We start from the raw sequence: 27,274 nt of genomic DNA on the forward strand, positions 1-27,274 counted from the left end.
TTTACTTAGATTATTAACACCAAATTGGTGTGTTATTCGTATGAAAATGAACACATTCAAGGGAAATACGACTGTGGGGTGAAAAGAAAAATTCACTGACCATAGAACATTCTGTTTTCTGGAACTGGTTAATTTTTCCCAATTCGGAAATATCCATAGTAGAGAGCTCATTCAGTTAACAGAGTATTTGATGAGTTTAATTACTTTTCTCAACCAGGTTGCTAAGTGAGGTGCCTTGCTTCCTTAGGTGTATTATTTTTCAGTTCGTTCCTGGGATGTGGGCACCGCTGACAAGGCCGGCATTTATTGCCCATCCCTAATTGCCCTTGAAAAAGTAGGGTTGAGCCACCTTCTTGATCCATTGCAGTCCATGTGGCGAAGGTACTCCCACAGTGCTGTTAGGGAGGGAGTTCCAGAATTTTGATCCAGCGACGATAAAGGAACGACAATATATTTCCAAGTCAGGGTGGTGTGTAACTTAGAGGGGAACTTGCAAGTGATGGTGTTCCCATGTGCCTGCTGCCCAGGTCTTTCTAGGTGGTAGAGGTTGCGGGTTTGGCAGGTGCTGTCGAAGAAGCTTTGGCGAGTTACTGCAGTGCATCTTGTAGATGGTACACACTGCAGCCACGGTGCGTCGGTGGTGGAGGGAGTGAATGTTTAAGGTGGTGGATGGGGTGCCAATCAAGCGGGTTGCTTTGTCCTGGATGGTGTCGAGCTTCTTGAGTGTTGTTGGAGCTGTACTCATCCAGGCAAGTGGAGAGTATTCCATCACACTGACGAAAAGTCATCGACCTGAAACGTTAACTCTGTTTCTCTCTTCACAGGTACTGCCTGACCTGCTGAGTATTACCAGCATTTTCTGTTTTTATTACAGATTTCCAGCATCTGCAGTATTTTGCTTTAGTATTAGTATTCCATCACACTCCTGACTTGTGCCTCGTAGATGGTGGAAAGGCTTTGGAGAGTAAGGAGGTGAGGCACTCGTTGTAGAATACCCAGCCTCTGACCTGCTCTTGTAGCAACAGTATTTATGTGGCTGTTCCAGTTAAGTTTCTGGTCAATAGTGACCCCCCAGGATGTTGATGGGGGGGGGGCATTCAGCGATGGTAGTGCCGTTGAATGTCAAGTGCGGTGGTTAGACTCTCTCTTGTTGGAGAGGGTCGTTGCCTGGCACTTGTGTGGCACGAACGTTACTTGCCACTTATCAGCCCAAGCCTGAATGTCATCCAGGTCTTGCTGCATGCGGGCGTGGACTGCTTCATTATCTGAGGAGTAGCGAATGGAACTGAGCACTGTAATCATCAGCGCACATCCCCACTTCTGACCTTATGATGGAGGGAAAGTTATTGATGAAGCAGCTGAAGATGGTTGGGCCTAGGACACTGCCCTGAGGAACTCCTGCAGCGATGTCCTGGGGCTGAAATGATTGACCTCCAACAACCACAACCATTTCCTTTGTGCTAGGCATGACTCCAGTCAGTGGAGAGTTTTCCCCGACTCCCATTTACTTCAATTTTACTACGGGTCCTTGATGCCACACTCAGTCAAATGCTACCTTGATGTCAAGGGCAGTCACTCTCACCTCACCTCTGGAATTCAGTTCTTTTGTCCATGTTTGGACCCAGGCTATAATGGGGTCTGGAGCCCGGTGGTCTTGGCGGAAGCCAATCCGAGCATCGGTGAGAAGGTTTTTGGTAAGTGCCACGTGATAGCACTGTTGACGACACCTTCCATCATTTTGTTGATGATTGAGAGTAGACTGGTGAGGTGGTAATTGGCCAGATTGGATTTGTCCTGCTTTTTGTGGACAGGACATACCTGGGCAATTTTCCACTTTGTCGGGTAGATGCCAGTGTTGTAGCTGTACTGGAACAGCTTTGCTGGAGGCGCAGCTAGTTCTAGAGCACAAGTCTTTAGCACGGCAGGTGGGATGTTGTCAGGGCCCATAGCCTTTGCTATATCTAGTGTGCTCAGCCATTTCTTGATATTACATGAAGTGAATCGAATTGGCTGAAGACTGGCTTCTGTGACGGTGGGGACCTCAGGAGGAGGCGGAGATAGATCATCCATTCGGCATTTCTGGCTGAAGATGGTTGCAAACGCTTCAGCCTCGTCTTTTGCACTCATGTCAAGGATGGGGATGTTCATGGAGCCTCCTCCTCCTCCCGTTAGTTGTTTAATTGTCCATCGCCATTCATGACTGGATGTGGCAGGACTGCAGAGCTTTGATCTGATCCGTTGGTCGTGGGATTTCTTAGCTTTGTCTATAGCATGCTGTTTCTGCTGTTTAGCATGCATGCATGTGTTGTAGCTTCACCAGGTTGGTACTTCAATTTTAGGTACACCTGGTGCTGCTCCTGGCATGCTCTTCTACACTCCTCATTGAACCAGGGTCGGTCCCCTGGCTTGATGGTAGTGGTAGAGTGAGGGATATGCCAGGACATGAGGTTACAGATTGTGGTGGAATACAATTCTGCTGTTGCTGATAGCCCACAGCGCCTCATGGATGCCCAGTTTTGAGCTGCTAGGTCTATTCTGAATTTATCACATTTAGCATGGTGGTAGTACCACACAACACACTGGAGAGTGTCCTCAGTATGAAGATGGGACTTCGTCTCCACAAGGACTGTGCGGCAGTCACTCCTACCAATACCGTCATGGACAGATGCATCTGCGAAAGGTAGATTGGTGAGAATGAGGTCAAGTAGGTTTTTCCCTCGTGTTGGTTCTCTCACCACCTGCCGCAGGCCCAGTCGGCCAGCTCAGTCAGTAGTGGTGCTTGAGGTCCTCAGCCCCTTGTAATGTGTTGGGTTTTTACACTAGATATTGGCCCAGAACTATGCACTGCGCATGCGCGGGAAACCGGCACTTCCGCTCCCCTGAAAGAAGGGGTTCAGAGTTCGAACGCGTGCGCAGGAGAGGCTGCACGTGCGCATCGAACTTGCGTTTTTTTTTGCAGGTTTTCCCGGGAGGGTAAGTCTCCAGAATTTACACATTTAAAAAGCAGTCGTAAGGCCTGCTTTTTACAAGGTAAGTGGTGAATTAATTAAAATTAAAACATTTTTTCCACAGGTTTATTATTTTTAAATACTTTATAGAAAGGTAAGTTTATTTTTAGCTCCGTTAGAAAATAAAAACTTTTTTTCAAAAATTTAAATTATTGTTTAAAATAGTTATTTCGTATAATTTATAGTTTATTTAAAAAGTGTGATTTAAAAAAAAAAATTATTTGAAGATTTAGTGATGTTTTGGGGCTCGTAGTATTTCTAAGTTTGACAGCACTTCCTGTCACACTTATGAATGAAGCATTCCCTGCTCCGATTGGCTCCCCATGGCCCACGTGATCCCAGGGGACGCATCGAACTAACTGCGCCCCTGGGATACACAAGCACTGCGCGCCAGCAGTTGGAGCAGGCCCAGGATCGGAATTCCACGGGGGCCCACAGCTCACCGGCCAGCACGCAAGGTTGGGGGCTTACACCCGCGGGAAGCCCCTGACCCGAATTTCTGGGCCATTATCTTTGGGGTGAGCATCAAAAACCACTCTAGTAAGTAGACCTCACGTACCCCATGTCAAGAGTGTATCTTTATCTGCCCCAATATCGAGGCAAATTGAGCGAGACCCCAGATTTGAACAAAGAATCCTTGCCAATGTATTCCAGCTTACTGGCCGATATCACATCCCACAATATGACAGCTTTTCCTTTGACAGATAATACACCACTATGGAACCATTCATGGGGGCATTCGGGAAATCTCCCAATGTCCCATATGGCCAGTTCACCCCTGTTGACATTGATATTAAGCTTCCTTTTGTTCAGCAAGAACCAAGCCTCAGATGTTTATTCATGCCTCTGGCCTACCAGACCATGATATATATATTCCTGTAGCTTGCTGAAACAGCCAGCAAATCAAATATTAACCTTATGCTTCATTTTTGTCACACCCGCTTCAATCCAAAAATGTCTAAGTACGACTCCAAACTGAACTAATTCAAATTACTTTAAAGAGCAGCTAGATATTACTAAATTTTGATCAAGATGTGCTTCATTTGCACGTTTTAAAATTTATAGTCATCTTAATTTTGGAGGTTTGGGTTCTTTTTTATTCTTCAGCTCTTGTACCGCCCATTATTTCCTGGTTAAGAGAGCAGAAATCAACCTGCTCCTTGGCCTTGACCAATATTGCTCTCAATCTAGATACTAAGAAGGTGAATAGTCTGACATGACCTTGTTTCACTATGTGAGGTGCCTCAATATTTAGAAAATCAGAAGCACAAATACACATCTAGATGCCCTGCCCCTTTGAAATATGATAGTGAGCACGAATAGAGGATAAAATATCAAACAAAAGCAACATCATTGCCCGTTTTTGTATCTCAAGCCCCGGGGGTGCGATTTTAACTGTTCCTGCCGGGCAGGAAACTTACAGCAGTGAATCGGCCACCTGGTTTTCACCCGGCCCGATTTTTCTTTCAGTTGAAGCTAATGGAAAGGAAGAGTGGGCAGGGAATAAAGCAGGCAGCCGACCCTCAACCGCCCATTTCCCGTCCAGCGGGAACAGTTAAAATTGACCCCTGGCGATTGTCCATGGCTTATTCAGAAATGTCTTGAAAAGTTAGATGCCTCTGTTATGTAAAGAGTGATCTGTTTCAATTTATTTGTGGTGGTTTAAACACACACTTCAGTTTTGCCTTATTATCTATTGGGAGAGTTTGTGTGTGTTTCCTGGCTGTCAAATGAGAGCGAGAGAGAGAGATGTAGTTGATCCCTGACAATCTAATGGAAGGCTTTTAAATTAATCTGAGTGGTCATCTTTAGTATTGATCCATCCCTGTCATAAGAACATTAGGAATAAGAGTAGGCCATTCAGCCCCTTGAGCCTGCTCCACCACTCATTAGATCATGGCTAATCTGCAGCTCAATTCCATTTACCCGACTTTGCTCCATAGCCCTTCATACCTTTACCCAACAAGATCTAATGATCTCAATCCTGAAAGTTACAATGGGAACATAGAATTAGGAACATAGGCCATTGAGCCCCTCGAGCCTGCTCCGCCATTTAATGAGGTCATGGCTGATCTGCAACCTAACTCCATATACCCGCCTTTGGCCCGTATCCCTTAATACATTTGGTTAACAAAAATCTGTCAATCTCAGATTTAAAATTAACAATTGATCTAGCATCAATTGCCATTTGCGGAAGAGAGTTCCAAACTTCTACCACACTTTGTGCATAGAAGTGTTTCCTAATTTCACTCCTGAAAGATCTGGCTCTAACTTTTAGACTATGCCCCCTAGTCCCAGACTCCCCAACCAGCGGAAATGGTTTCTCTCTATCCACCCTATCTGTTCCCCTTAATAACTTGAAAACTTTGATCAAGTCATCCCTTAACCTTCTAAATTCCAGGGAATACAACCCTAGTTTGTGTAATCTCTCCTCGTAACTTAACCCTTGAAGTTCGGGTATCATTCTGGTAAACCTACGCTGCACTCCCTCCAAGGCCAAAATATCCTTCCTAAGGTGCAGTGCCCAGAACTGCTCACAGTACTCCAGATGTGGTCTAACCAGGGCTTTGTACAGCTGTAGAATAACTTCTACCCCCTTGTATTCTAGTCCTCTAGATATAAAGGCTAACATTCCATTAGCCCTTTTTGATTATTTTCTGTACCTGTTCATGACATTTTAATGATCTATGTACCTGAACCCCCAAGTCTCTTTGGACCTCCACTCTTTTTAGCTTTTCACCATTTAGAAAATACCCAGTTCTATCCTTTTTAGGTCCAAAGTGGATGAACTCACATTTGCCTGCACTGTATTCCATTTGCCACAGTTTTGCCCATTCACTTAATCTATCAATATCTCTTTGTAATTTTATGTTTTCATCTACACTGCCCCCTATCTTTGTGTCCTTGGCAAACTTGGATATGTGGCTTTCTACCCCATCATCTAAGTCATTAATAAATACAGTGAATAGTTGAGGCCCCATCACCGATCCCTGCTGGACACCACTCATCACATCCTGCCAATTAGAGTACCTACCCATTATCCCTATTCTCTGTCTCCTGCGGCTCAGCCAATTTCCTAACCAGGTCAATAATTTGCCTTCAATTCCATGGTTAACCTTAGTTAACAGTCTCTTATGACTGTCCCAGTATCCACATCCCAAAATTGAGATACGGAGCACAGCCACACATAGCAACGGTCCATGTGAGAAGGGAGGGAACTAACAGTGACCAATTCAAACTTCAGTAGGTACACCTTCCATCAGTGAATGGGAAAGGCATCAAAAATACAAGTTTGGGACCCATTCACCCACTTTAGGCTTTATGAAAGAAAAAGAAAACTATTAAGAATATTTAGAAATAAAGCACTTTTAAAAATGTGCTCCTTTGGGGAATCTGTGTGCATCAAGATGTGGCAAGGCAGCACTGGAGAATTAATCATTGCTTTCATTTTGAACTCAGTGCCAACATCAAGCTGTTTGAGACCAGGTGAAGCATGAATCAGAAATAATTCAGAGGGGTTTCAGCATCACCCTGGCAACGGGCCTAAACCTCAACTTCAGGTCACTCCCTATTGCACCAAGGGGACTCTTTCATCTCCTATAATGTATAAGTCCAATTACAAATAACTTTAAAAAAATTTTAAAAATACAAAAATGCCATTTGTCTATTTGTGCAGCATCTGCACTGTGAAATTTAAAATAATATACAACCTGATTTGTGATTCCTTGGGCAGAAAGCCCAATTCAAAACAAAATGAATACAAGGAGAGTAATAAATTTGGGAGCATATATATTATTGATGAATAAAGCACTTCAAAATTGTAATTATACCTTTAACATGTCAGTTTTCAAAATAAGTCCTGACATCTAATATCAATAAATGTGCAACTCCTCATTAATTATTACTTACAATTAACACCCACAGACTTCTAGCTCTACTCAAAACAATTGGAGCTCCAAATAGGTCTTAAATTTCCCAGAAAAATAAATAAAACAAAATAAAGCACAAATAGACTTGCAAAAAAAACCTCTGCTTCAATGGAAAGGCAAATTGGGCAGGATGTATAACCTTCGGCGAATCTGCTATCACTCATTTTGCGCTCCCACAAATTTTAACTCAGTTAGTTATAGACTTTCATGCAGTTCAAGAGGAGAAGCACATCATGCAATGCCCAAAGGTACACAGGCCACTAACCATATGTGTCGAGAAGTAATTGCCTTCTTTGTGCAAGAAGTAATAGTAAGTAATCCTGATTACTTAGAGCAAAGTTGGAGACATGCCTTGTGGAAAGCTGTCTCAGCTTCCATCGGGATACATAATCAAATACTGTTACTGGGATACTGTGGGGTAGACCAACACTGCTATATTCTCCTGGTCTAACCTTCATTTCATATACACGGTAAGCACCCGGCCTTGATTGGGCCTCCAACTGGTAGTTTGCCAAAGACGGGGTGGGTAGAATATCCAGCGAAATAGCAGCTCTTTAGGGGATGCAGCTGATATGAAGAGACATGGCCACTTAAAGTAAGTGGTGTCGAGTTGGAGCAATAATTTCTGGTCTGCCCAAAAGTCGCATGGAGCAAAAGAAATGGTTTCTGAAACTGATCAATTGCAAAACAAATTCTGAGGCAGGAAAAGGAGTCTGTGGGCAAGTGAGGAATCGTGAACCCTTCCCATACTTCTTGAATTCTCTTAAAGGTAAGGATATCCTTGGTGACCTTTTCCAAGGGATTCAATGTCTGGTAAAGTGAAGGTACTGCTGCATGAGATGGGAGTGAGAAGGGTAGCCCTGTTTGGCACTCGAGAGCACATAACCAAAAGGACAGTATCAATTAAAAAGCAAAAAAAAAAAGTTAAAATGGACATACCACATTCCCGCCCGGGATTTAAAACTGGGCCCAAAATCTCAGCCGGGGTCAACGCTGTGTACCATGCCCAGAGGAACTGGGAGCAGGTGTGGAAGATGGCGCAGACCTTAAGCAAGTTGCCAAGTATGAATGGCACAAAATGCTTGCCGTCAATCTTCTACACATTTATTGCTGATCCATGCCAGACCCACAGATAACATTCATTGCTGACTATGCATGTCTATTCTCCAGCAGGACACACAGTCAACTGAAACCCTTGGTACATTTACATTAAGTAAAGGTTATATAGAGCAAATCACTGTAACACAACCTCAGCTACAGGATGGGCACTTATCTGTCACTATATCCCCATGGCCATTGTACGTGCCCCTTTTAACTTACAACATCTCAAGACTGCTTCTTTGCTAGCTCAGCAAGATGGAACCTAACCCAAAATGGAAGAAGCCCAGAAATTACGGCCCGTAATTGCCGATAGGAGGCTTCCTGTGTGTGGATGCCTCCTATCGGAAAAAAATCTACGCACTTACCTGAGGGCTCTCGAGGTCCGGTCATTTCCGATCCTGGGCCTCTCCACAGTCGAAATGCGCAGGGCCCACATATCCCAGGGGTGCATGCGATTCGCAAGCATCCCTGGGATCACGTGGGCCAGGCGAGCCAATGAAAGAAGGGAATTTGTCAAAAGTATGAATGGGGATCACTGAAAAAAGACACTAAAACATTAAATAATTTTTTAAAAAACCATCACATTTTTTAAATGAGTTAAAATAAACTTACTTTTTTTTTTACAAAGTATTTTTAAATTATAAATGAGTGAAAAAAAAATTATTTAAAAAACTTTTTAAAACTCTTATTCTGGTAAAAGCAGGCCTTACGCCTGCTTTTATCCAGGTGTAAGATTTCTAAGGGTTTTCAGCGGGCGGAGGTGGTGCAGAAAGCAGAACTATCCGCCCGCAGAGGCCCTTCTCCAGGGCAGGTGTCCAATCTGTCAAGAGGATTCTTGACAGATCGGAATTGTCGGTTTTCAGCGCTTGCGCTTCGCATGCCTGAAACCAACATTTCCGATGTCCCTACGGGTGGGTACACAGTTCGTACCCACCCGTAGGCATCGGAAAATACGGGCCTACAAGTCTTTGACTTGCTTGGACAAGGCCACCATAGACAACCACATCAATAAGAGCATTGATGAAATATGAGAAGGTAAAACCAGAGACCTCCTTCAAGCTCAGGCTATTACCATCCTGCCTTTGTTATATTATGACCCCTTTCTCACTCCCTCCCACAGGCATACACACAAACATCACACACAGTGGGGCAGGTTTTCCTCTTTTGTACTTGAGCATTAAATAATCAGCTGGGCGGATCCGGCCTTAGAGGAAAATCAGGTGGGGGAAGATTGTCTGATTTTTCCTCCATCAATCTTATGCAACTCCCAATTGCAATAATTTATTTACAGGCCAGCAACTCATTGCTAATCAAATAAAAATGCAGCAAGCTTTTATAAACAGAGTCCACATTTGAAACCAATTTTCACGGCAGCCCTAAATATATGTGGTGCCTGGAAGGAGTTTTTAAATAACAACTGCTCCTAATTAAACTAATCTGAAACAACTTTAGAGTCTCAGCATGCGGCAAGAACATTGCTAATAACAATCACGCAAGTCCTCTTAAATGTGAAATTATGAAAGCAACAATATTCTTACTAGATGTTGCTTTTATAATTTGAAAAAAGATAAAGCAGCTCCTCATCATCTGCTTCAATAAAGTCTTCACAACAACACTTTGAACCTGAACTGACTTATTTCGAGAAATACGCCTTCACTTACCAGAAGCACCACTGTTGAAGTAAATGGCCTAGAAATTGGCCTGAGGCGCCCAAGCGGCGCAAAGTTCGCCTGGGCGCTGGAATTTGCGCCGCGATTGCCGCAAATTCAGTTGAAGTGCCCCTAGAGGGAGATTGGGTGCGGCTTGAGGCGCTCCGCGTCCCTCTTAGGGCGCTAAAAGTGAATTTCGCAGCGTTACGTGCCGCAGCGCCACACGCTGCGGCACGGCACGCTGCGGTACTGCAGGCCTTCCTCCCATTGTTAAGGGGGAGGGGCCTGCAACAGTGCGAGCCCCGATCGCGAGTGCTGGCAAAAGAGCCCGGCACCAAGGAGAAGTGCCGGGCTCTCGGGAAACAGCCGGCAATGCCGCGGGGGGGGGGGGGGCGGAAACCAGGAGGCCGGGGACGGAGGTGCTGGCAGGCGGCCGCCGAAAAAGCGGCCGCCCCGCACCTCCACCTTAACTTGCGCCTCTGCCGGCGCAGCAAGGCCCCGTGAACCGGGCGCGGGTAAGTATCGCGATCGGGGCGCTGTGCACACCGATGACGTCATCGGTGGCGGCGCAGTGCAAAAGGCTAACGCCACCATTAGCGCCCCTGCTGAATATCGCGGGAGGCGCAGCCAGTGGCGCTACAGCCACTGACTGCCTCTTTAGGCGCTAACAGGTGGCGCTACTCACCCAATTTTTCCCCCAATGAGTTTCATCAGCAAACCCAAGAAGCTCTCATCACTCCACCAAGTAAGCAGCTGCTTGTACAACTGAGTGAGAATGGTTGCTGTTCCTATCGCTGTAATGACAGTCAGACTTGGAAGGGGTGATTTTGGACTTGTGCCCGAAACAGGTGCGGAGTCTGAGAAGTCAGCGTTGGGATGCCCAAAGCACTTCTGCATTATTTAAGTTACTGCTGGCAAGCTGCAGGTGCCAAGTGGGCACTCTGTCGCAGCTCGCTGGCTGTGAGAGAGTATGAAATCAGTGGGCTGCCACTTTGAGCCAGCCGGCAGGTTGGGCCTGAAGGGGAACTGATTCCGAGGGTGTCGAGCACTGGCCGGCAGCTGTCCGCAGTATTTTTGTGGGGTGAGGAGGAGCATTCCTGCGTCTCCTGGCCCCATGAAAATTCCCCAATACAAATTTCTGGGCCTTTCTCTGAATGGCCACCAACGGTCCCTTTAAGGACCACTTGTTAGGCCACTGAATGCCTGGTACAAAAGATCTAAATTGTCTCCACCGCTGCTTGGCATTGGTTCAGTTCTGCACAGACAGACCCGACACCTGGGAGACTCGCGTGGAGGCGGGTTAACAGCGGCTTTCCTACCCACTATCAATCTTTGCTATTTTGACAGCAGACCCGCCTCCAGACCAGCAGTCTGAGCGCCGGCAAAATTCAGCCCCTGGTGTGGGGTAGAATACAAACAGAATATTTTGGATGAACTGAAATTTACAGAGAGTGGAGGATGGGAGGCTAGCCAGAAGAGCATTGGTAGAGTTGAGTTTGAAGGTGACAAAAGCATAGATGCGGGTTTCTGCAGTAGATGAACTGAGGTGGAGCAGGTGATGTTGGTGATCTTTGTGATGGAAAGGGTATGATATTAGAACCTCAGCTGAGCCTAAGACAGCAGCCAGGGAATGCGGTCGAACCTTTGGCAAGGGTAGGGAGTTTATGGCCATGGCTTCGTACTTACCAATGTTTAACTGGAGGAAATTATGGCTCATCCAAGACTTCAAGCAGTCTGACAACAGAAGCAGTGGAAGGGTTAATAGAGGCAGTGGAGAGGTAGAGATGGATGGCATCAATGTACATATGGAAGTTAATCCACATCTACGGATAATGTCGCCGGGGGCAGCACGTAGAAGAAGAGCTAAGGATAACTCTTTGGGGGACGCTAGAAGCGAGAGTGAGAAGAGAAGCCATTTCTGGAAATGCTCTGGCTGCAATTTGATAGGTAGGAATGGAACCAAGCAAGGGCAGTTCCACCAAGCTGCACAACAAGTGAGAAATGTTGGAGGAGGATGGTGTGGTCGACCGTGTCAATTGCTGCAGAGAGGTCAAGAGGGACAATGCACCACAGTCACAGAGAATATAATTTGTAACTTTGATTAAGGCCATTCTGGTGCTGGAGAGTGGTGAAGACCTGATTGGAGAGATTCAACCAGGAAGCTGTGGGTGAAATGGGCACAAATTTGTGAGGAATGCATTAAAGGACTTTAGAGTGGATATGGAGATCGGCGATGGGATCTATAGTTTGCAAGGATAGAGGGGTCAAGCGTGGGCTTTTTGAAGAAATTTGAAAAGGAGGGAGACAGTACCGGCAGAAAGAGAAACATTTACAGTGTCCACGAGCATGGGGGCCAGGAAGGAAAGTTGGCTGATCAGTTTAGTTGGAATGGGTTCAAGGGAGCAGGAGGTGGGTCTCATGGACAAGGTGAGCTCAGAGAGAGCATAAGGGGAGATAGAAGAAAAACTAGAGAGAGACAGGGCTTCAGGTCTATAAGCCTGAGCACAAAAGCTCTACTGTTCAATACATATTTTCAGTTTTGTTTGGATATAAATGAATATCAAGGGTTTTAACGATGTGCGATAGTTTTGACACTATGTGAAGTTGAGTGTTATAATTGTTATAGTCAAACCCTTGATTTACTCTGGACAGGAATTTTAAAATGATATAAGCAGTACTGACATACTCATGGACATTAAACTGATAGAAAATATAAATTGTTTCCCCTCAACATGATGACGTGCTAGTGGAATCTTAAACTGCAGTTACTCTTTAGATTAGCAGCATGCTGAGGAGACACGTAAGAGAGCATAATTTGTGATTGTAGAACATGAATTTAGCCATAGTCCTGATTCTGCTCTCTTGTAATCCAATTTATAATATTTTGAAAGAAAATTTTACAAAATCTATCCATGATATATAAGCGGCTAAAGTAGATTCTGAAGCTGAAGGGTTAAAATGCACATTTTTTTTAATCCAATCAATTTACTTAATTCTTTCTCCTTCACAAACAACCAGCTCTGATTTTGCATCCACAAACAGTAAATGGTAGGTACATTTTATGCCTGTAGATATTTGATTATAATAAGAGTACAGCTGGAAAAAACAAAAATGGAACTTAAATGATAAAAATTACAGAAAAGTATTTTTGGGCCTAATTCTAAAAATAATGCTTTTTTATTATTCATTCTCAGGATGTGGACATATTGGCCACCCTAGATGGGCCTTCTTCTTGAACCGCAGCAGAACGGTTTGATACAACTCAGTAGCTTGATAGGCCATTTCAGAAGGCAGTTAAGAGTCAACCACATTGGTGTGGGACTGGAGTCACATATAGGCCGGCAAGTTTCCTTCCTTAAAAACTTCATACTTTCCATTTAAAAACAACAAGAAAATCAGAACACAGCACAGCCTTCCTAGGGAGACACTTACCAGATGACAGTTAGTTGGTTTGCCATTCATGTCGGTGGCAGGCGGCGTCAATAATTGCCAATCACGGCCCTTGTTGTAGGTGATGTAGGTCTTCACTTTACCATTCACTTTTTTATTAGCCAAGAAAACCCCTTTAACTCCCTGCACCTTTAAGGCAAAAAAAGAGGCGGGAGAAGGAAAAAGAAAAAAAAGAGTTAAGTAACCGCAGGCATAAACAAATTTATACCGTTTCCCAACTTTGTGCTGAATTTGAATAATTGTCTTAAAATTTCCTCAAAGCCAAAATTTCTGATTAATTAATATACAGTCAGGATAATCAAACTGGCTTTTCCATTCTGTCTAACAAAACTGCTGGTACCTCAAACAAAGGCAGATACAGGAAACTTTGTGTTATCCGGAGGCTAAATGTCCGGCAAGCTCGAGCCACCGGTAAAAATCAGGAGCCGTTTCGTTAGGTTTTTTTTCTTTTCGTTGCTTTTTTCTCAACAGTCAAGCTCTGCAAGGTCTCGCTGAAGCTGTTGCTAAGCTACAGAGACGCTACAGAGAGTACGGCCGACTGTTTAGAAGCTGTTGCTAAGCAACAGGGTTTGTTGCCAGATATCTCCGTATGTTTCAACATTAGCGCTGGTTTGTCCGGCAGTTTTGAGGGAACGGCAACAGCTCGGTCCCGTCGGTGCCGGATAGCACAAAGTTTCCTGTATGTCATTAAGAAATTGGATTGAGCAGACTGAGTGGTGAAAATCTATTAAGAGGTGATGGATGAAAGACATGCACATATCAGGCACTATTGCAGTGTAATTTGTCCCTGCATTTGGTAATAGACCTTTCAGTAACAGATTGCTTTGCTAATTGCAATATACGGCATCATTCATCTGAGCAGGAAAACACAATCTAAAAATAAAACTAACGTTGGTTTCCTTGGTTATTTCAAACCCTTCATTAATCTTTCAGGGCATCACATATGTGTTATGCATTTTATATAAATATATTTATTTATTTATATACACACACATACAAACATTACACACACAGAAATATCATTGCTTTTTTTTTTAAGAAAGCAATGAATTATGGTCCCAGGTCTTTACCTTTCACTTTTGAAATGATTTCTCCCCGCTTTAATCCTTCTGCACCACAAACCATTCTTTTGGCAAGAGACCTGTCAGGTGACACACTCAGGGGCCAGCTCCAATGTTGCTCTATTTCCAGATGCAGAAAGGCGTGCAAAACTGTGTTGGGTTGCTTTGCTCTCTCACTTTCCCTCCCCCTCCCTCCCCCACTATTCAAGAGAGCCTCTGTGTCCTTTCACCCTTGCCAAGACCAGGAACACATCAAGTGGGGGGAGGGGGCAGGGTCACATCTACAGACACACACCCCACCATGCAGTACACCAACATGCGGTACTGCTGGAATGCCTTGGTTCTGGGCGTTAACGGTTCTTTTTCAGATTGAGTCGTTTTCCTCCTTTTAGTACAGAGTGGGCTGCAGACTTCATCACTATCAATACCACTCTACAATTTGCCAGTAGGAGACGTACTTCAAATGGAGCAAACTGCAAAACTCAGTAGTGTCCTTTTCACCAAAGAGTCAGGTAAACGTGGAAGTGAGCAATTAATTCTTCAACGCTCTGGTAAAGTGCTATACCACCTTGCATAGTCAGACAAGCTTTCATCTTACTTCTATGTGATTAAAATTGTACCAAAAGAAACAGTGTCTGCAGATGTTGGATCATAAAAAATGTGTGCAGAGTTTGAAAACTTGAAAAGGAAGTTTCATTATTCAAGGCAATCTTTCAAACAGCAGTTTCAGTGCTCGAGCACTCGGCCCTCAAACAGGAGAGACTGGAGCAAAAGCAAAATACCGCGGATGCTGGAAATCTGAAACAAAAACAGAAAATGCTGGAAATACTCAGCAGGTCAGGCAGCATCAGTTCTGATGAAGGGTCCCAGACCTGAAACGTTAACTCTGTTTCTCTCTCCACAGATGCTGCCTGACCTGCTGAGTATTTCCAGCATTTTCTGTTTTTGTTTAGGAGAGACTGGAGTCTCAGTCTAGCCCTGCCTGAGGTAGGGGGTGCTGACATACTTCCACTCACACCTGAGTCTCCCTCTTCAACTGGGAAGGTAGGAAAGACTGACCCACTGATGTGCCCTTGCCCTCTGTCAATCCCACCCCAAGAAGAGTACGATTACCTGAGTCTATCTAGCCCCTGATAGAAAGTGTGAGTGTGAAACATCAAGTGAGGACAGGGTCTATCCTTGGACCCCTGCTATTTCTCATCTACATGCTGCCCCTCGACGACATCATCCAAAAACACATCAGATTCTACATGTAGGCTGACGACACACAGCTCTACCTCACCACCCTCCATAAAATTAAGCTCATAAAAAACTCTGCTGCCCGTATCCTAACTTGCACCAAGTCCCGTTCATCCATCACCCCAATATTTATCCCTCAACCAACATAACAAAAAAAACAGATTATCTGGTCATAATCACATTGCTGTTTGTTGGACTTTGCTGTGCGCAAATTGACTGTCGCGTTGCCCACATTACAACAGTGACTCATTTCAAAAAAGTACTTCATTGGCTGTAAAGCACTTTGAGACGTCCGATGTTCATGAAAGGCGCTATATAAATGCAAGTCTTTCTTTCTTTCCAGGATTTCCAGGGCTTATGTGGGGCGGGTGCAGAGCTGGTCCTGTGTCTGCAATAGGTGCAGGCCCATCGCTGTGATTCAAATGACGCGGGAGCCATCTTTCCTAACCCTCTCCCTTTTTCCTAGATTTGCGGTTGAGCACTGCCGAGATAAAGAAGCGTGCGATAAAGCTTGTGTTGTGCTCGCATTGCGACTACACGATATGAGGAGGCCCAGCAGCAAGCTGAAGAGGTGGCCCCTAGGTAAATTTAAAAATCTTTACCTACTTACCAAGCAGCTCTTCGGGCTTTGGAACCTTCTAGCCATGGCTCTCCAGCAGCAGCCAGAAGTCTCCGAGGCCAGCGGTATATTTTAGTAATAAAGGACTAAGATTTCAGAAGTAAAGTTACTCCTACTATCTGAATAGCATCATTACTGTAAGACTAAGAGCTTTTTCACCATTACAATATGCGAGCTGAAATCTAGAAAAAAGGCAAATATATTTACATCTGGAAGTGTAAACTGATACACACCTTTAACTGAACTGTACTCATATCAATCTTGTTGCTGCTCAGGGGAAGAGAAAATCGGAGGAAGAGTCATAAGCGAACACACCGCGTGGTGCCCAGTTTGAGATGGCACACATGAAGGCCAGGGAGCAGGTCATCACCTGCTTGGTGACAGGACACCATGACTCAGCGCGACCCATACAACAAAAAAATAGGAGGGTTGCATTCCCTTGCGATATCAAGAGTACGAGTACATAAATATCATTTTCTGAGACAAGCAGAACTGGATTTTCATGAAAGCTGAATAGATCTTTGTGAGTTTTATTTTTAAGTTAAAACACAAAGACATATGAAAATTAATCTGATCAGCATTTTTAAATTTAAATTGTTGAATGGATGGGGTACTTCAACTGACAAGGCAATCAAGTAATCAATTTTGGATTCAATGTTTACAAGCTGGGCCTCAAATTTAAAATGGCTGACGGCGCTGGTTTAAAAATGAATCCTTTTGCATTTAAAAAAAAGTATTTTTAACTGTTCGGGCAGGTGATTTCCAAAATTTGCAGAATAACAGATTAATGGCACTCTGGTGTTGTGGTATTGATGGTGACATTGTATAGTGCAGAGATACTTTTTTATGTTTCTTTTCTGATTCTCTCCTTTTTTTCTCCTTCCTTTCCTGAGTAAGCTGGAGTGAGCTTCCAAAAACGGTATCAGCCCTCTGGTACCACACCCAGATGGGGGCATCCTTCATTTGGGAATTTACCCCCTTGAGTGCTGACAGGCTATCTAACTGTGGATGGCATCACAGCTGATAATGATGCAGCCCTCACCTGGCATCCACACACACTGGGCGAGACTCTCCTCATTGGAGTGGAGTAGGAACGGGGCAGGACTTCGAACCACCTCTCCAACTCTGCCCTAACCCTAAGTCGGGTGTCCACTGGGTATGCACTAGTGGGCTCCCAGCAGGATTCCCATTGCCAAGAGGGAGCCCACTTGTGCTGACTGCAAAATTCTAACAGTGCTGTAACAGGACTGCCACTGCAGTGCCAGAAAAGGCATCTAGTTATTTAAAGGGGCAGAAGAGTCCCGAAGATCAATGGTTCTCAGCCCTGTAGGCCTCAGCAGAGAGTAAAGTCTACACAGAATAATGAGTGAGGTGGGAGGTAATGGGCTACATGTAGGAAGGAGGTCTCTACTGGATCCCCTACCTCCATTCCCTGACCTCGGGGCCACTATCACAATTTCCCCAAGCCTACCGTCCCTTCTATATGGCAGTCCAGCGAAAGGGCAGGAGGTAAGGTGGATGGGAGGGAAATGCGCCTGGGACCGAGGCTCCACCCTCCCACTGATATTTGCATGCAGTGGGTGAAGAAGGGGTGGCCAGTGGCAGCTCCTGCAGGGCGGGGAGGGTGTGTGTGAGGAAATTGAGGTCAGCCAGAGATTTTGCCTCATTCTCCGTAACGGTCGCACAAACTTTCGGATGGGATCACGGAAGAGAATCTAGCAGACTTATTTTCCAGCATGGGCTGCTAGTTAGCAATCAGCATCAGAAATCCAATGGATTTTTCTGGTCCCAAACGCAGGACACTGAGGCCAATTGTGCTAGGCCAAATATTATATTGGCGGAAATCAGCCAACGGGACAGCTCTGGGATTGGATCTGGGGCTTTCCTGGTTTATACGAATTAGAACAGCAATGGGGAAATATTTTTATAACAGACCCGGCAATGTATTTTGTATGAAATTATTACCTACCCTATATAAATAACCACCAGTATTTTTCGATTAGGTTACATGGCTGCAGAAGGATTTTGTCTTTGTATTTTTTTTCCCACTGAAAACAATTACCTTCTTTAGTATTCCAAGCAGATGTGGGCTTCACATACTAATTTAGCACAATATAACATCCCTTTGGAATATTAAACAATTTCAGTTCATCAAATCTGCCCGCACTCCAAGTTGGCTGTGACCCATTGCAGTCCTCGGTCTGGAATCTAAACCAACTTGAGCCGCTTCTATATTGCCACTGTCTTAGTTTGGGCTTCTGGAGACGAGTGTCCGTGAACTGGCTCCTTGAGTTAACAGAATCCTACATCCATTGTGGGTTTTTGCTACATTAAGGGAACAGGATTTAGTAGCATAGAATCTTTGGAGCCGGCTCATGAACATTGGTCTCTCTGAACCCAAATGGAAGTAGTGGCAATATAAAAGTGTCCTGCCACTGGCAGTGCCCGATCCTGCCAGCCTAAAAGCACCGTCGCTGCCTCCCCAACCTCCCTCCATCCCATAGATGGTTTGTGACCCCAGCCCCATACAGTGGTTTTGCCTTCCCACCCCCACCACTTACCTCAGCTGCTTTGTGGGGGTGAGCAGAAGAAATGTGCTTTAAAGGAAGGAAATTAAGAGTTAAATAGAAAAAAAGAGTAACTACACAAGCTCACACATGCATAGCGCTGACGCATGTACAGAGTGCTGACGCATGTACAGTTACTTTCTTCTATTATTGTAACTTTTAGCCACATTACTGGGGGAAAGATAAATCAAGATTTGTGCTTCTGATTACCATGCAGTGCCCTCTGCTTGAAGGTATGTGTGTCTGAACAGCGGATGAAGTGAGGATCAGACTCAGTTCTGATTCTCCCCATGCTCAAATAATCTGCCAGCACTGTCTATGTTTTATGGCTGCTTGGCTAAGTTACTGAAGGGCTGCTGGTCCCTGGGTGAAACTGCATTCCATACCAGCAACTTTCAAAGAAAATGTATACATCCAGTCATCAAAGAAATGATCTCATCTCCATGAAATGACAATGACATCATCACTTTGAATGTACTGTTCATGGTTTGTGGTAACGCATGAAATTCGCATTGGTTTTTCCAGCTGTGAAAACTTTAATCTTTGTCACAACAAATTAGTTAAGCACTAGATCATGCCTTAGGTCTTCAGTTGTTTTTCCTGACAACTTTCTGCTGGTTCCACTGTTTCATGCAGCGATTAACTGAGTCACGCAGATTAGAAAGGCTTCAGGTTCATTCCCTGTCTGTGCTGATTAGCCAATTATTGCAAATGGCCCCGGCTCCCTGGGTTAGTGAGAGGAAAATGAACCATTCTGATCACTATACAGCAACTATGTATATGTGGGTCTTAGGTGGAGACAAAATTGGGCTCATCTGTAATGGCTCTTGGAGTCAAATAGCCTGCCAATGTTTACTGTTTAGGCTCTGGAGAGCAGCTACCACGGCAAGGAGTCAATACCTTCAGGAGAGGAGAGCAGAAAACTGAGCAGGGGAAAACTGGTGAGAGTAAAAGAAAATCTCCTGAAGAATTTACTGGCTCTATTTACAGTCAGAGTTTTCAAAATCTAATAATATGAGTGGCCATCAATTCGTCGTGTGTCCCTTCCTTTGTCTGCAGATAGAATAATGACAGATGTATCCTAACAGAAACACTTCAAGAACCAGCTCTCTAGCCACTGTAGATTCCTTTAATCTACTGCAACATAACTTGTGTAATTTTAGTTAGGTCCTTGGGTCTTTTTTTTTTAACCTCTGTTTTGACAGATTTCTTTCCTCAGTGAATAGTTCTGCTATTTGCATTTATTTACACAAATACCATTCTGCCTTTTTCGTTATCCTTTCTGCATCTTCAGAATACAAGAGTGATTCAGCCCTAAAATTTCTGTCAGTTCCAGGGAAACTTCTCTCTTCCTGGGCTGATTAGCTTAGTTTATTTTTAGTTCATGCACTCAGGGTGAAAAACCACACTAATATTACAGGAATAAAGATATTTAAACATTAGAAGTAGTTTAATTATTGGATTAACCCTAAGCTACTGAAATAAGCAGGTAAAACACAATAATCGTTTTTCAAGAAGCTAGATATTAATTCTGTTTCCCGTCATTTCCATTTTCTCCTTAATCTCATTTTCATTTTCTATTTAATTTTTATTCTTTAAATTTATATTTGCTTTCTGTAACTACACGACACCATTCTACCTTTCTTAAGGTTTAAGCCTTTTACGCACCTGTTTTCTTCTTGTCGCAGTTCCCACCGTTAGGTTTGGCGGTGAGAATGATTGTTTTTTAAAAAGGGTTTTCATTAGCTCCATACTTACTGCCACTGATGCATGTTAATAAAATGGATGGATTATTGCACGTTTACAAAGAAATAATTAACAGTTTATCATCTGACAATTCTAAGCGTAGAATTGGTCACATCATCATAGGTCCTGAATTTCTTCACACTTTCTGCCGCTGCATCACCTTAACTTCGCTGGAAACCCAGTTTACATACACAAATGGGGTTTCTGCTGCACTTACGGTGAAGTTACGGCGGAGCAGTGGCAGAAAGTTCAAGGAAATTCATATAATCATAATCGCGGAAAAGATTTTGCCTATTTATTATCTACATGATGCAATTGTTACGATAGAAGTTCTTTTGGTTAGACTCTAGCATAAATGGTGATCCCACCGCTTTCAAATTATTCATAGAACTCCCATATGCAAAGCACTAATTTGTCAAATGCTTCCCAGTGTACCCTCCATCCTCTATTAATCTGTAAAGTGCACAGTATAACCGTGACATAAAAATAAGAAAATGTTTTCTTTCCAGCTCTTTTTCTGCTACCCATTGCATGTGTTAATAATTCAGAGTGGAAAGATATATCATAAAGGACAGCTTAAGATAAAGAGGAACACGAATGGGTATTTTGCAACAGCACTTTGTGCACATTGATCAGTGGGAGTGGAGGGATGTTTAATCCGATCTTTAGGTCGACCAGGCTGCCAGCACCTCTAAATTGAGAATGCATATTTGTAGTTTACTCAAACCCACTTGAGGGGTTCAGCTGACAACATAAACTGTAACAGTTTACTACCATTGTCTGAGCCCAAAGATTAGATTCAAACTTTGAAATGACTGCAGGGTATGTGTTTTTAATAACATAGGCTGTGAAGCTTAAGGGGTGGTTTCACTCCATTTTGTGCGAGCAACAGCTGTGACTGCTTTCGATGATAGCTAGTGTCGTCTGGCTCATTGATAAAGGAAGACGCCACCGAATATACACAGTATCTTTCAATCAGTGGTATTGCATCCCTGCACGTTTTAAGTACCGAAGCAGGATTTACCTCATGAATATCTATGACAACATTTTCTTCTGGTTGTTTGGTACTTCTGACATCCTCGAGAGTGAGAGTGAAGTACACGCCCTTCGGGTCCGACAGGTAGAGGTTATAGGTGTCTGTCTGATGCCACTCTTTGACAGCCACAAACACTTGATTCTCATCCGTACTGATGATTTGCATATCCTAGAGGATAAAAAGATGATGACTTTGTGCCAAATATATCAGAAAATATTACACGCACCTATTAATAGCAAGGTAGTAACAACTTTCTAACCATCTCCGTCAAATCACTTAAAAAAATTTATTCATTCAACTAAGACGGTTATCTATAACAAACAGAGAATCCCTTATCTTTGAATGATTCAGTCTGGCCCAGTGTTTTACTCAGGATCTAGTTGTACGCAGTTGACCCTTTTAGTGTCAGTTGGCTCAACTGGTAGTATCCCTCTGGGCCAAAAGGTTGGGGGTTCAAGCCTTGCCTGGGGCACTGAAGTTTATATTTTAGTCCATTTTGAAGGGACACTGACCTTCAGATGAGACTTTAAACGCATCTCTTGTCCCTCTTTTTGAAGAATGCATCTCTTGTCTGCCAATCCTCAATAGCATAACACTGAATGGGGAAAATCCTAATATTCTTGCCAATATTTTCCCTATGAATGTCCTTTCAATAAATTGCTTCTTACCCCGCCCCAACCCACCCAAAAAAGGAGCCCAATACAAGTAAGAGTGCAATCTCTTTGACCGTGGTTAAATACTTTCCAATAAAAACAGAGAGGTGTTCATTTCTCTTGAGTTGTATTATAGACACTTTCACTATGTTTAACATTTCGTTCCAAAAGGGTATTGTTTTCTAATTGGTGCAGTGATACAATTATCACCTGCACTAGTGCAAACATACTCTCAAACCTAGCACAGGCTGAGGTGCCACTTTTCCTTGCCCAGATAATGTTTGGAGGCTACCATTTTCCCAGTTTGAGGAGAGGTAGAAAAAATGATCATGATAGGAGCAGATATGTCTTTTTATGTTGCATTCGTTGACTTTTCCTTAAGGACTAATGTTAGCGAAACCTAAAAGCCTCAAAATTGAATTTAAAATAAAACCTCTACGAACTTTGTCCATGCTGTCACAACAAATTACAACTCAAATATAATAGGTATTGATTTTTAATCTTGCTCAATTTTCTGGACTTGACTGTAACATAATATTGCTTTAAATCGGAAAACCGTCATAGTTAAAATTATTTCACTTTACAGCTGGTTCTTGTGCCAACAAAATCATTTTTATTGATTTATAATGTTGCTAACCATGCATTTTAACAATTGTCACCTCATAAATTAACAGTAGTTGCCAATAACTCTGGTACTTCACATGTCATTTTATAGAAAGCTAGAAAACAGTGCTCACTACTAAAATGCCTCATTTTATTTAGGATATAAAAGTTTAAAGAAGTTCCCACAAATATAAAATAATTTTATCATAATAGTCTTACTTTACTGTGTTTATACAAATGACTTGGCAATAATCAAAGGCTGCCCGTTATACACCCCACAGGATTTTCTTATCCATGGATCCGCAACTGCCAGTTTTCTGCCCGTGCCCAAACTGAAAACTACCCTCAATATCTCAACATAGATACACTTCAGGGGAAGCCTTGATCCAGCACTTTCTCAAAGGCAACTAATAAATGCTGGCCTTGCTAGTGACACCCATATCTCAAGGATGTATTACAAAAAAACACTACACTAACAAATAATGATGGAGTTAAGCAAAGACTGTGACAGTAACCTTTAGCCACACATCTTCCAACAGTCCAGGAAATAGAACCCCATGTATGCAATGACCGAATGTGTTGCATAGAATTTACAGCACAGAAACAGGTCATTCAGTCCAACTGGTCTATGCTGGTGTTTATGTTCCACAAGAGCCTCCTCCCACCCTACGATAGCAAAATACTGCAGATGCTGGAAATCATAATCATAATCATCATAATCAACTTTATTGTCATTGTTAGTGCACAAGTGCAGTACAACGAAATGTAGGCTTGCGGCTCCCGAGAGTGTACATTTAGATTAAGACATTTAAACATTCAACATTCATTTGGCTTGTAATACATTAACATAAACATAACCATAATAAAGTGCATTGGCAGATGTGCAGGCTTTAGAGTTTATTTGTGGAGTTCAGTAGGATGACAGCCCTGGGAAAGAAGCTGTTCCTAAATCTGGTCGTTCGGGTGCGAATGCATCTGTAGCGTCTCCCAGATGGCAGGAGGGCGAACAGACTGTGGCTGGGGTGGGTAGGGTCTTTGATGATGGTCCGTGACCTCCATAAACAGCGTTTCTGGTATATGTGCTCTATGGTCGGTAGCCGGGTGCCGGTAATGCGTTGGGCAGTTTTGACTACCCGCTGCAGGGCTTTCCGGTCATAGTAGCTGCAGCTGCCATACCATACTGTGATACAGTTCGTCAGGATGCTCTCTATTGTGCAGCGGTAAAAGTTAGAGAGGATCAGGGGTGACAGGTTACATCCCTTCAGCCTCCTTAGGAAATATAGGCACTGCTGGGCCTTCTTCACCAGAGAGGAGGTATTGAGGGACCAAGAGAGGTCTTCCGTGATGTGGACTCCGAGGAACTTAAAGCTGTCCACCCTTTCCACCACAGCCCCATGGATGTGGATGGGGGTGTGACTTCCGCCTTTAGACTTCCTGAAGTCCACAATGATTTCTTTGGTTTTCTTGATGTTAAGGGCCAGGTTGTTATCGGCGCACCACTTCACGAGATGCTGGACCTCCTCCCTGTAGGCTGACTCATCGTTGTTGGTGATCTGGCCTACTACCGTGGTATCATCCACAAACTTGATGATGGTGTTGGAACCATGAACCGCCACACAGTCATGGGTGAAGAGGGAGTAGAGGAGGGGGCTCAGCACACATCCTTGTGGGGCCCCCGTGTTCAGAGTCAGTGGGGGGGGGGGGGGAGGTGTGGTTACCTAATTTGACAGACTGGGGTCTGTCTGAGATAACAACAGGAAATGCTGCTTCATCTCACCCTATCAGCATAATCTTCTATTCCTTTCTCCCTCGTGTATTTATCTAGCTTCAACAACAACAACTTGTACTTATACAGCGCCTTTAACATAGTAAAACGTCCCAAGGTGCTTCACAGGAGTATTATAAGACAAAAAATTTGACACCGAGCCACATAAGGAGAAATTAGGGTAGGTGCTTGGTCAAAGGGGTTTTAAGGAGCGTCTTAAAGGAGGAAAGAGAGGGAGAGCGGTTTAGGCAGGGAATTCCAGAGCTTAGGGCCTAGGCAACAGAAGGCACAGCCACCAATGGTTCATGATTATAATCAGGGATGCTCAAGAGGGAAGAATTAGAGGAGCGCAGATATCTCGGGGGCGTTGTGGGGCTGAAGGAGATTACAGAGATAGGGATGGTCGAGGTCATGGAGGGAAAACGCATTGATTTCAAAATTCTCATCCTTGTTTTCAAAATAGATGAATTGATAGCGCAGATAGAAATTAACAGGTTTGATCTAATAGCCATAACGGTACATGGTTGCAAAGTGGCCAAGGTTGGGAACTAAATATTCCAGGATACATAACTTTGAAGAGATAGGCAAAATGGAAAAGGAGGAGGGGTAGCCCTGATATTAAAGGATGGGATAAAGACAGCAGAGAGAAAGGATCTTAGCTCCGAAAATCAAGAAGTAGAATCAGTTTGGGTGGAGCTAAGAAACAGCAAGGGGCAGAAAATATTGGTGGGAGTTGCTTATAGGCCCCCAAACAGTAGTTGTAATGTAGGGCAGAATATAAATCAGGAAATTAGAGGCGTATGTAACAAGGGTAATACAGTAATCATGGGGGACTTTAATCTACATATAGACTGGGCAAACCAAATTTGCAGTAATAGTGTGGAGGACAAATTCATGGAATGTATGCAAGATAGTTTTCTAGATCAGTATGTTGAGGAACCAACTAGGGAACAGGCTATTTTAGATCTAGTATTGGGCAATGAGAAATGGTTAATTAATAACCTTGTCGTAAAGGGGCCTTTAGGGAAGAGTGACCATAATATGATACAATTTTATATTGAGCTTGAAAGTGATTTAGTTAAATCCGAAACTAGGGTCTTAAATCTAAACAAAGCAAATTATGTAGTTATGAGGGGTGAGTTGGCTAAGGTAGATTGGGATACTACATTAAAAGGTATGATGGTAGAGAAGCAATGGCTAGCATTTAAAGAAGTAATACATAATTTACAACAAATATACATTCCCTTAAGGCGCAAAAACCCCACAGGAAAAGTGGTCCAACCGTGGCTAACAAGAGAAGTTAAAGATAGTATTAGATCAAAGGCTTATAATGTTGCCAAAGAGTTGTAAGCCTGAGGATTGGAAGGATTTTAGAATTCAGCAAAGGAGGACCAAGAAATTGATAAAGAAAGGGAAAATAGACTGAGAGTAAACTAGCGAGAGACATAAAAACAGACTGTAAAAGCTTCTATACGTATATAAAAAGGAAAAGATTAGCAAAAGTAAATGTGGGTCCCTTACAGGCTGAGACAGGAGAAATTATAATGGGGAATAAGTAAATGGCAGAGAAATTAAACAAATACATTGGGGGGAAAATTCAGTTGGTAGCGCCACCCGTTAGCGCCTTAAGAGGGCGCTAAGTGGGGCGCAAACCAACTAGCGCCCGGGTGCGGCGATATCTGCGCCTCTCGCGAAATTGACCGGACATTTTGCGGCGGCACTAAACAATACCGCCCGATCTCCTGCACATGCAGATCTTGACGTCATTCGAGAGTGCAATGCCCTTGGGGCGCCGCGGACCGGAAATTCAGTGGCGCCCCCCATCCTTTCCGCCTGGCGCGCCCAACGACAGGTTGACTGGAACGCTTCCCAGTCACTGTGGGGCTGGGGGGTGCTATTTAAAGGGGGCCTTTACCTGGCTTTTGTGTGGTAGCCATTTTTGCACCACTCGTTCTGAGAGAGAGAGAGAGATTTGGAGAGAGACAAAGAGAGAAAGAGAGACTTCTGCATTGAGTCAACGCTGTCTGAGGTAGTTTTGGCTTCTGACCATAACTTTGCAGGTACTTTGCTTTTTGACCGTCATAACTTTGATTGCCCAGATACTATGGGGGCTGCAATGGACGGGAACGTCGTCCTTCTCCATCACATTCAGAGGGCACAGAGATGCAGAGAGAGAGTGGCAATCATGGCCAGACAGAGGAGGGCCAACAGGAGACCTTACCCTCCCAGGGTTTTTCGCCAACAGTTCTCATACATTAACATGTCTGAGGAGCAGTGTTTACGAAGGCTGCGATTCAGCAAGGAGGTGGTCACTGAGCTCTGCCACCTGCTTCAGCCAGATCTGCAGCCTCAACTGAGGAGCAGGACGTCTCTGTCGGTGGCAGTGAAGATAACAGTGGCTCACAACTTTTATGCCACCGGCTCCTTTCAATCCGCTACTGGGGACATCGCCAATATCTCCCAGTTCGCGGTGCATTGCTGCATCCGTCAGGTCACAAATTCCTTCTTTAAAAGGAGACGAGAGTACATCTCTTTCCCCATGACCCTGGACAAGCAGCAATCAGCATGCTCAAGCAACGGTTCCGCTGTCTGGACCATTCTGGAGGAGTCCTGCAGTACTCGCCTGAGCGAGTCTCCCACTTCGTTGTTGTGTGCTGCATGCTGCATAACCTGGCAATCCTCAGGACCCAGCCAATGCGACCAGACATTGGAGCACCAGCAGAGGAGGAGGAGGAGGATGAGGAGGATGGTCATCAGCAGCACCAAGGCGGGAGGGAGGCACAAAGTGGAAGGGCCATCCGTCAAAGGCTCATAGCAAGTCGCTTCTAGGTCCCCTCTGAGGGAATGG

At 44.0% G+C, this 27,274-nt stretch overlaps 1 protein-coding gene across 1 annotated transcript in view; it reads right to left on the reverse strand.

The window, feature by feature from the left end:
* Window positions 1–27,274, reverse strand: part of sorcs2 (sortilin-related VPS10 domain containing receptor 2) — an 879,651-nt gene that overhangs the window by 174,490 nt on the left and 677,887 nt on the right. Inside the window, exons 9-10 of the mRNA XM_085964704.1 lie at window positions 21,394–21,573; window positions 13,120–13,266 (exon numbers count right to left, since the gene is read on the reverse strand). Coding sequence (XP_085820830.1) covers window positions 13,120–13,266; window positions 21,394–21,573 — 327 coding nt within the window. The remainder of the gene's footprint in view (window positions 1–13,119; window positions 13,267–21,393; window positions 21,574–27,274) is intronic.

The sequence above is a fragment of the Somniosus microcephalus genome, chromosome 2 (genome assembly GCF_052327205.1).
Source record: "Somniosus microcephalus isolate GS21.2 chromosome 2, FLI_Smic_1.0, whole genome shotgun sequence".
Taxonomy (NCBI): domain Eukaryota; kingdom Metazoa; phylum Chordata; class Chondrichthyes; order Squaliformes; family Somniosidae; genus Somniosus; species Somniosus microcephalus.